This window comes from Mus pahari, chromosome 2 (genome assembly GCF_900095145.1).
Source record: "Mus pahari chromosome 2, PAHARI_EIJ_v1.1, whole genome shotgun sequence".
Taxonomy (NCBI): Eukaryota; Metazoa; Chordata; class Mammalia; order Rodentia; family Muridae; genus Mus; species Mus pahari.
In genome coordinates, this window is record NC_034591.1 from 117,446,260 (window position 1) to 117,456,829 (window position 10,570).

At 47.3% G+C, this 10,570-nt stretch overlaps 1 protein-coding gene across 1 annotated transcript in view; it reads left to right on the top strand.

The window, feature by feature from the left end:
* Nucleotides 1-455: 455 nt before the first annotated feature.
* Nucleotides 456-10,570, top strand: part of Gxylt2 (glucoside xylosyltransferase 2) — an 85,234-nt gene continuing 75,119 nt past the window's right edge. The window contains exon 1 of the mRNA XM_021190832.2: nt 456-833. Coding sequence (XP_021046491.1) covers nt 553-833 — 281 coding nt within the window. The 5' untranslated portion in view covers nt 456-552. The remainder of the gene's footprint in view (nt 834-10,570) is intronic.

Below are 10,570 nucleotides of genomic sequence, written 5' to 3' on the forward strand. Positions count from 1 at the left end.
AAGAGGGACTGGCCAAGCCTGAGGAACAGATGGATGAAACCAATAATGTGAACACACGTGGAATAAACAAACGCAGTATGGAATTGAGTGGAGTAGTGGATGGGATGGGTGAGTAGGCTCAATGGGCGAGTCGGTGGGAGAGTGAGTCTTCAGTGAGTGAATGCATGCTTAAGTCGGAAAGACAGTCTGAGGATAACTGGGTGGACTGGAGAGAGAATCTGAGTGTGTAGGCGAGTATGAGTACTCGAGTGGACGAATTGAAGATGTGGTGAGTCTGCTCTACCTGAGCTCTGTGCGCCTGGGTGCTGGTGGTGGGCTGCAGGGCCGCTACTCCACACAGTACGGTAAGGAGGGCTGCTCCACCCGAGTCAGCTCGCGCCTCCTCCCAATCCTCCCCCTGCTTCTCTTCTCCTCCCCCTTCTCCTCTTCCCAGTCCACCTCCGCCGCCGCTAGCTTCGACCCTAGTCCCCGGCAAGCCGGCCTGGACGCTGCGCCGCCGCGGGCAGCGATGCGCAGAGTGTCCGCGCCGCCCCGGAGCCGCCGTGCGGCACCATGAAGCTCCGCAGCAAGGCGGCAGCGCTGCTCCTGCTCGCGCTGGTCGTGCTGCTGCTGGCGCTGCTGTCCTTGCGCGCCCGCCGGGACCCGGAGCCCCCTGGGTTCCCCGCGCGCCCGGAGGCTGCCCCTCAGCGCCGCCACGCGCCGGTCCCCACGCTCCCTCCGGAGCCCCACGCCTTCCCCGGAGCCGCTGGCCGGCGCTCCCCCAGGCGCCAGCCCCCACGTCTGCGCCCCCGAGCGGGCCGCCCGCGCGCCGCCAGCCGCGAGAAGTTGGCGAGGTGAGTCGTGGCAGCTTGGATCCCTCCCATCTGAGGACCTGCATCTCGCTTCCAGCTCTGGTGCCAAGTTCAAGGGCGACTTGGGGTTGGATGGATGGAGAGGCAGATTCCAAGTTTCACCCACTCTCTACCTCTTCCCACCCTGCCGAACACGCAGGCCACCCTGGTGACACCCATGCATCTCCTGGAAGAAGTGTCGGGGAAAATGGCTCGTAGATTAGAGGTTGCAAGTGTCAGGGCGAAACGTTTGGTTGTGTTCTTGCAAACATGTGCTCTTTGTTTAATTTTTTCAAAAGCCATGGCCAGGCAACTTGAGCTCATTCTCTTGTTTCACGGGAGAATTCAGAGTGAAAGCCTAGATCTTGATGGAGTTGAAGTTAGATGTTGAGCCAGGATTGGCTTGCGTTCGGTGCAAGCTCGGGTACCTGGGTGCTACCCGCAGGCGTCTGGCTCTAGTTGATTAGAAAGAAGTTTGCTTCTTGGAAGGAGTTGTGCATGGCACGGGAGAGGCACACTTTGGGTTTCCTGGTTTCTGTCTGTTGGAGCTGCAGGGCCGCCAAAGGATCCCGCTAGGAAAGCTTCTTAACCTTCGACCCTGCCCTCTCCCCACACGAGGCAGTCCACGCGGCTACCTTTCATCGCAGCATTTTATCTTTGGTCCTGTTGTTACCAGATGTTCGCAGGTTAAGGATTCTCCTTTGTTCTGGAGGAGTTTTGAACAACCCCACGGACTCTGTTTCCTCTGCTCTTCTTTCTAACTGCTTTGCAACGACCACATTTGCTGGGCTCCCAAATTACTTGAAACAAGTTGAATTCTTTTTGACCATAATGACGAAGTCTGGGCTCTTTTTTTTTTTTTTTTTTAATTGTAGTTAAGAGAAACACAAAACCTTAAGAATTAGCTGGGTCAGCTTTCCTCTTTCCCCTTGTAATAAATGCAGAGATGGATATGCCGGGGGAGAAAATACCCCAGAAATCTAAGTTTTTTTTAAAATGTTATTTGTTTATTTTGTGTGTGTATTTTGAGGGAGGCATGTGTGGAGGTCAGAAGTCGGTTTTCTCCTCCCTTCTGGTATGTACCCGGGAATGGGTGTCAGATCCTCAGGCTTGGCAGTAGCACCTTTAACCACGGAGGTATCTTGCTTTCTCCAATTTAAGACCTTAAAGTTATTAGAACTCTTGACAAGTTCTGGGTATGCACTTTTGGAAATCAGGTTATTTCTGTTGTGTAATTAGTAGAAGGGTTTTTTGGTTTTTTGTTTTTCCCCTCCAGTTTGTCGGGGTTCTTATTTACAGAAGATTAGTTCAGAGTAAAGGTACAAGCTCATTATGATGCCTAAGATAATAAGAGCTGGCATCACTTAACACAAACAAACAATGTCAACAGCACCATGTAAAAATAGATATTAATACACACACACACACACACACACACACTGCAGTCCATCCACACAATAGCTCTTTGATAGTGATCCACAGAGTTCCCAATTCAAATGTAGATTCCCACAGAATCTTAAACCATGAAAGCCGAGTCAATAATAATCTATGTGGTCACCTCCCTCCTTTGTACTCCATATGTGCGTAGGTGTTTGCGCATGTGAACACCAGAGGTTGAGATCCAGTGTCTTCCTCAGTTCTCTCCACCTTATTATTATTATTATTATTATTATTATTATTATTATTAAGACATGGTCTCTCTCTGAACATAGAGCTTGCAGATTTGGCTGCCAGCAAATCCTCCAGGCTCCACCTCCCCAGAACTTGCTTGGGGAACTGAACTCAGGTCTTCCTCCTTGGGCCTGCCTGCTCTTTCTTTATCAATGGCGCTATCTCCTCATCCTGCTCTTTATCAATGGCGCTCTCTCCTCATCCCTCAGCTTTGCTTTGAGGACACACTGGCGTTGTGGAACTGCTCCACCACGCACAGTTCGTGTTAGCTAAGGTATACAGACTGTGGATCAGAAGAACAGTTTGTGCAGGGCTCAAAGGTAGATGAGGCTAAAGACTCGCAGGCATCCTGGAACTGGGAGAACCTTCTGAGCTGCTGTCAGGCAACAGTCTTGCCTGCAATTCATCACCACACTGCAGGGTTTTTTTTTTTTTTTCCTAAGGAAGCATCATGGATTCTTGATTGTGTCTCATTCTTCAAGGTGTTGGGAACATTGGGGCAGCATCCTCTTGTCTGGATCTGAACAAATTGGCTCTGCCTTGCAGGAGATCATGAATAGAATCCCAATGGGTGCTATAGAGAAGGTATATTGATTGCCACAGGCAACAAGATCCTGGAAGCCATTTTTCTTTTGAACATATCTCTTAGATGATCATGGGAATGACGTCCAACGCCACAGGAATAAAGAATGACTTCACAAACTCTGGAAAGAGTGAAGGAAAAAAAGAGAGATACCTGCTGGTGGGCATCTCAGACGCAAATACATAAACAGTTGACACTTTCTGGGGTGTTTTTTTTTCTTTCTTTTGCTACCTCCATAGCAAGGGTAACTCAAGGTTTTAAATGAAAAGGGAGCAGGAGGGGGCAGATCCCCCACCGACTCCTTTATTGCTTTTCAAATTCTGCCTGGGTGAAATTTTTGTGGTTGAGAAGGAATTTCATGTAGGGAGAAAGAGAAAGCCTCGTGGCTTAATCTTTTTACGTGGCCAGAATCCAGAGGAGATGAGAGGCTGCCTGATCTCATTTCTCTTGCATGATGAAGGTCAGGTTTGTGGCCATAGTTAGCAGAAAGCTTGAGGGTGGATGGGACCCAGCCGGCTGACCACACAGAGCCTAGGCTGGCCTCCTGAGGACCCTGCTCTAAGTGAACCAAGCTCTGCCACGTCAGTCTGCAGAACGAAGCCTTCTTCCACATCTTGTTTTCATTTTCAGCAAATTTTCCATGAGTTTGCCTGGTTAGCAAGCAGACCCTACAATTTTAGAACTAGCCATTTGTATGCAATCTGTCCTGGGGTGGCTTCCTTCTATATAAACATGAAGCCACAGGGTAAGGGCTGGGCTCTCCAGTCATGAGTGCGATCTCAAAATGGAAATCATCCTGGAAGTAACCATCACTGTAGAGCCCAGGAGAAACAACATTCGCCTTCTGTTTTTGGTTTAGTGATTATTTATACCTGGCTGGCTTCCAAAAGGAATTTGAGGTGACTATAGTAAAAAAAAATATGCAATAAAATCATTAAAATATTGTCTAAGAAAGCCATGGCAGGGAGTAGTAAGCACTGTTTGGTAAAGTTGAGACCTCTATTACTGAAAGACTAAGTGCTAAAGTTAGCTCTGAGCTTCCTGGCAGCCTTATAAGAAAGGGAACATGATGAACTGACTAATCTTCAGTGAATGATAAGAGAAGTTTACCAAGAGATTTTTTTTTTTTGAAAAAAAAAAAGCAGCTAAATTTTAAAATAAGAGTTTTACTTGAGAATAGATTTCAGACTTTAGAAGATTGCATTTCCATTTTACTTCAGAAAACTCTTTGAGTCTATATGTGGGAAAAGAAGTCGAATTTAACTGGGAGCCAGCAGTATAAATAGGGTGGAAGGGATGGCTCCGTTAGTGAAGTGGCTGGTGTGCAGGTGTGAGCACCTGAGTTTGGGTCTCCAGAACTCAGGTACAACTGGATGCAATAACATCTATCCCCCCAGCCTTCCTATGCTGAGGTGGGAGGTTTAGACAGGAGACGCCCCCAGAGTCTTAGGGGCTAGTGAGGCTGGCATATACACCTGTCTAAGGACAGACCCCTAAGGTTGGTTGTCCTTCAGCAAGCACACAACGTGGTGTAGAACATGGTGGTGCACTCTAACACATAAGCACACACATACGCGCACACACACATACTAAGAAGGGAAAAGAACAAGATTGTGGCCTGTGGAATTCAGCAAACTGGGTTCTAGTCCCAAGCCACTTTTGTCTCCTTTCCTTCATTTATGAAAATGAGCAGGCGTATCCCAAGGTTCCTGAGATCTCGTCCAACTCTGACGTGATGATCCTGTGATGATCCGGTCGAGTTCATCTGTGAGATTGCAACCATGACTGTCACTTGCAAGATTAGCTCCTCATTCCCTGGCACTATGCCACCTTACTGATTGCTCAGATTCAGACCCTCTCCTGAACTTATTCTTTCTCTTCTGAGCTAGCCTGTTTTCTCCTAAAATACAGCTTCTTTCAGGGGGAAAAATGCTATGTGTATTTATTTTGTGAGCATATGTATGCGGGCTTGTGACATGGTGCATATGTGTTCAGATGACAACTTGAAGGAGCTAGTTCTTTTCTTCTACCATGTTGGTTCTGAGACTGAACTCAAGCTGACAGGTTTAGCAGCAAGTTCCTTGCCCATGGAATCACCAAGCCGGCCCCTAAACCGTGGTTTCTGAGAAAGACTTCAGCACCCTCCTAGTCCCGTGGTATGTCTCTGTCAATACACTCCACAGTTGTTGGGCAAATGTTTCTGGCACATAGACTGCCAAGCATTTGCTGTGCAGTGGAGGATGGAGTCTCCACCCTCCTGGGATTTGCAGGGAGGCGGAGACAATAGAGAAGCTAGCTGCACTTGGCCGCCTCCCCAGCCACCCCAGGGAGAGGAAATACATCCTTGCTCATCACCGGTTTCCTGTAGTTCCCTTTGATCTAGGAGAGCAGTCTTGTCGAGGGTTCATGCCTGAACAAAGGTCTCAATAAACAGTGACGATGTCATGGAGTAGAATCTGTCTGTGGCCCTCTCGGAATTAGATGGTGGCCTTAGATGACAGTCAAGACTTCAAGGTCTTGAGCAATATCTATAATGTTATGTAGCTTGAGTCTTGATGCTCTTCACAGATCATTTTTTAAATCGTGTGTGTGAGAGACAGACAGAGAGAGAGAGACAGACAGACAGACAGACAGACAGACAGACAGACAGATGGACAGAGACAGAGACAGAGAGAGCATTCATGTGCATGTGCTCTAGTGCACATGGGGGGGGGGTGAGAACAATTTTCCAGACTCAGTTCTTTCCTTCCACCATGTAGATCCCAAGAATTGAACTCAATTTGTCAGGCTTGGTGGCAAGCATCTTTACTTGCTGAGACATCTTGTCGACCACAGAGCTCATATAATTTTCTTTTTGTTTTTGTTTTTGACTCGCACACATACACAGCTACTCAAATTAGTCCTGTTAGCTTTGCTGTGAAACATCCATCCTTTGGATGCTGCAGTAGCCTACTCTGGTTTGAGTGGGTCCACTCTAGCGCCCTCTACAGTTCATTTTCCATACAACTGTTGAAATAATCTTGAACAGCTTAGACCAAAGCAGGTCACTATTCGGGTTTAAAGTGTGTGTGTGTGTGTGTGTGTGTGTCCCATCACACTATGGATAAAATTTATTTCCTTGGGTAGGAGAGATAGGCCAAACTATAAGGCATGTTCCTTGTAAGACTGATGACCTAAGTTAAATCTCCAGGATCGACATAGAATATAGTCCCAGCATTCTGTGGTGAGATGAAAGGTGGGGACAGAGTTTCCCAGAATCTCAAGGACTAGCTAACCTGCAACATGCAGTACATCATCAGAAACAACAAGAAAAACCCTGACTCAGCAAGGTGGAAAACCCCCAAAGTTGTCCTCTGACCCCCACAAATGTGCGTGTCCCCATACAAATAAGTAAACCAACAAATAAACTTTGAGTTTAACTTCCCTATGTGGTCATTGACCCCTTCCCTCTATCAGCCCACCCTCTGCCCTCACCTCTTTCTATCCTCCCTTCTATCACTGGGCCTCCTTCCCCATTTGCATCCTCATGCAGCAGGGTCCTCATCTCTTTTGGGTCTATGTCCCAATGTCTTATTCGCAAAGCCTTCCGAGCTGTGCAGATGTGCACAGTCCCCACCCCTCTAGATCTCCTAACTCACCCTGGCCAGTAGTTTGTTTTCGTCCGGTTCAAACCCCTCCCATTCCTGGTGCACTGCCTGTGTCATTAATCAGCTATCCCTGACGGCTGAGACACAGATGACCTCATGGCGGGGGGCCCAGTGAATGTTTATGGAATGGACTAAAGAACAGAAGGCAGGGTCCACCTTGTCTCAGACCAGTAAGATCCTTCTCGGCTAGGGTCCAACTGCATTAATGAAGTCACATTGAGATATTATTATTATTAATGTTCATTTAGATTCCCTATTTCAGGGTGTGGTGGTTTGAAAAAAACTGTCTCCCATTGGCCCATAGGGAGTGGCACTATTAGGAGATTTGGCTTTCCTGGAGGGGGTGGGATTTGGAGTCTCAGAAGCTCGAACTAGACCCAGTGGCTCAGTTCACTTCTGCTACCCGTGAATCAGGCTGTAAGAACTCGGTGCTCCTTCTCCAGCACCGTGTCTGACTATGTGCCATCATGCTTCTCACCATGACAAGCAGCCCCTGTGAAATGTTTTCCTTTGTAAGCATTGCTGTGGTCATGGTGTCTTTATAGCAATAGAAACCCTAACACTCAGGGTCTCATTCAGTGGACTTTGTTGTATGTTGTCCTTTCAGGCTGGACTCTCCAGGAGTTTCTCAGATTACCTGGTTCTGACAGGTTTGGGGGTTGCTTTTGGGTTTTGCTATAGGAAGGTAAGGATCTGGGCAGTTGTCCTGGGAAGGTCTGTCTCATCAGAGTCCGTGAAGTGTTTCCTGATCATCTGGCTTCTGAGTTATAGAGCTCTCGAGGGAAACCATCTCCATATTTCAGTTCTCATGCGTACTGTAGGTAAGGTTCACAATGGGCTGCATACGGTGGTACACACACATTTATTGCCAGCACAGAAGAGGCAGAGACAGATGGATCTCTGTGAGTTTAAGGGCAGCCTTTCCCGTGTGGACAGTTCCAAGCCAGCTAAGGCTACAAAACCAAAAGCAAACTAAACCACACCAACAAACAAAATGATTCACAGCTACTAACTTGGGCCTGGCCACCCGGCAGAGGTGGGACTTGCTGGGTTTCTGCTCTGGGTGGTTGTCCTGTCTCCCTTCCTTTTCTGCATACAAGAAGGAAACATGGTCTATGTTTGCTTCTGATCTTTGCTCTGATCTTTGAGGCTGGAGTGCTGACTTAACTTATTTGAGGTTCTCTGGCTGGGAGATTGTCATTTCTTCTGATTCTTTATCTGTCATTTTCTTGTTTGTTTCTATTGGTCTAGACACAAGCATCTCCATGCTTTGCGTTCTACCTCAGTACGGCTGTTCTGCTGGGAAAACTGTTCCCATTTTGGCCGATTGACTTCGTGTGTCCCCTTAATGCATTTTTGGTTTGGCTTTGTGTCCGACATCAAGCCTGGGATCGCACACATAATAGGCAAGCACTCTCCCGCTGAGCCACAGACAAGCCTGGTTTTATTTGTAGTTTGGTTGGGGGTTGGGTACTTCTTTTCTCTCTGGTATTATATAAAATGGTCCAGGCTCATCGTGTACAGTCATTATATCAGTTTGTTCTTCAAGGAGCTCTGGTAACTTGTGTGCGTGGGGGAGGGAACAAGAGCAGTACTTGTAACTAAGAGCCTAGTGACACTAGGTATGCTTACTGGGATGCTATATTCTTATAGACCTTCAAAGCCATCAGAACAAAATGAATATATGTATATGTGTATGCTTATCTGTGTGTTTGCACACCTCTTAAGTCTCTCCATATATGAACATCAATGTCTACATTAAGCTAACCATGGGTTCCTGCTGATGTCTCTATCTCTAACTTTCATGGGTCCTTCTTGCTTCCTTCCTTCCCACATGCAGGAGAAGGGGGCTTTAGTTTCCCAGGAGCGCCTCTCAAATCCCATTAGCTCTGCTTGATTTAAATCCCTGTAATTTTGAAGGAAGGAGAAGGGAAGGATGGAGGGTCAGATTTCGATCAGCTCAGCCAACTGATGTCAGCTAAGCAAGCCACATCCCTTGATACTACCCACCCCGCCTGGGGGAGCCTGTATGGCAAATGTTATGCTTGACGTTGCACCTCCATTTTCCTGGTACCTCCACAACTCTTTTGTGAACCACAGCACCAAGGGATAGATGGCTTAAGCCCACGTGACAACCCGTTCTTTCCGATGTGTAAGCTTTGTGTATCCAGGATTAAGCATGTCAACCCATTCATGTCTCTAGCTACAGTTAATTCACTCAAAGGAATCAACTTAGAATATTGGATGGAAGACTCTCTATGTTCTAGATATAACCAGAGGGATCTCCCCAACCACTCCTAAGGAAATCAGCTGTAGGGTGAAAGCTTCATTTAGGACAGTAGAGAAAGAAAAAGAATAAAGGGCTGTATTAGTTACCTTCCTAAGTATTGTGACAAACTGCCCGACACAGGCAGCTTAAGGAAGGAAGGGTTTAGTTTGGCTTACAGTTTGAGGGTACAGTCCATCCTGGGGGAGGAGTCATTGCAGCAGGAGCCCAAGACAGAGGATCACATCACAGCCACAGTAAGCAGAGAGATGAATGACAGTGCTTGGCTCACTTGGTCCTTTTAATTCAGCCCAGGGCTCCAGACTGTGGAATGGTGCCTCCTACACCTAGGGTGGGTCTTTGCCCTTCACTTAGCCTCGGAACTCGATTGCAGATATACGCAGATGTTTGTTTCCACGATGATCCTACATCCTGCCATGTTGACAACCAGTGTTAGCCATGGTAGGTGTCTTGAGAACATTGTCAAGTCTCAGGACGAATGGCTCTCGAGGTCCATCCAGCTGGGATCTTCCTGTCACATATGCTGGAGTTGCAACTAGCTGAGCTAAATTTCCTTAATCAAACACTTGGGGCCATTGATGGAGACGGTGGGGGGCGGGGTGGTTTCAGGGGTGCACAGGGGGGAAGCAGGGGTAGTTTCAGGGATGCACAGGGGGAGCAGGGGTGGTTTCAGGGGTGCACAGGGGGGAGCATCCGCAGCTCCACTGCAGATGCTGTGTATGCTTACTTGCATTCTAAGCTGTGGATGATTTAGAGGTAGGTAACCTCTGAACCTCTGGTCCACCGAGAAATCTCAACTGCATTGAGAGAGTATGGACACCCACATGGGGTGGAAATGCCAGGCTCCAGGGTGGCGCAGAGGCACTGGGTCAGGCTGATGGCGGGGGGGGGGGGGGCGTATGTTCGGTTCCAGGGTCAACTCTGCTTTGCACTCCCAGAGCTGTTCCAGTCATTTCTAGATCCCAGAACCTAACAGGCTCCCCTGCTCTCTGAAGCTAGTTTGGCTTGCCTGTCTGTCACCTACCCCCGAGGAAACACAACTAACTCTGACTCACAGCACTTGTTCTTAATGCCTGTACTAAATTCAGCCAACACTGGACAAATAGACATTTCCTCTACACACATACACAGGCAAGATTCTTCGGAAGAAATTTTGATAACAGTTTTGTTTTTCTTCTTATTTTCATCTACAATTTAATAAACAAACTTTTACAGTATCTGGGTTTCATCCCAATGTAAAAAAATCAACAAAAGATGAGAATTGTATTGATGATAAAGTTCATTTTATATTTCTTCAGCATTTGGCTAATTTCTGATTATGAAGTTCCCAAAACTACCCCTGGGGAAAAAAGGAATTGTCTTGACTTGATTCCTTATTGGTTTTTGTTGTTGTTGTTGTACTGACAAAAGATTTAAAACTGCACTAACTAGGTAAGGGTTAATTTTGGCTCTCAGTTTGAGGGTCCAGTCCATCAGCATGAAGCAGATGGTCACATTGCCTCTGCAGTCAGGAAGGAGAGAGAGAGAGAGAGAGAGAGAGAGAGAGAGAGAG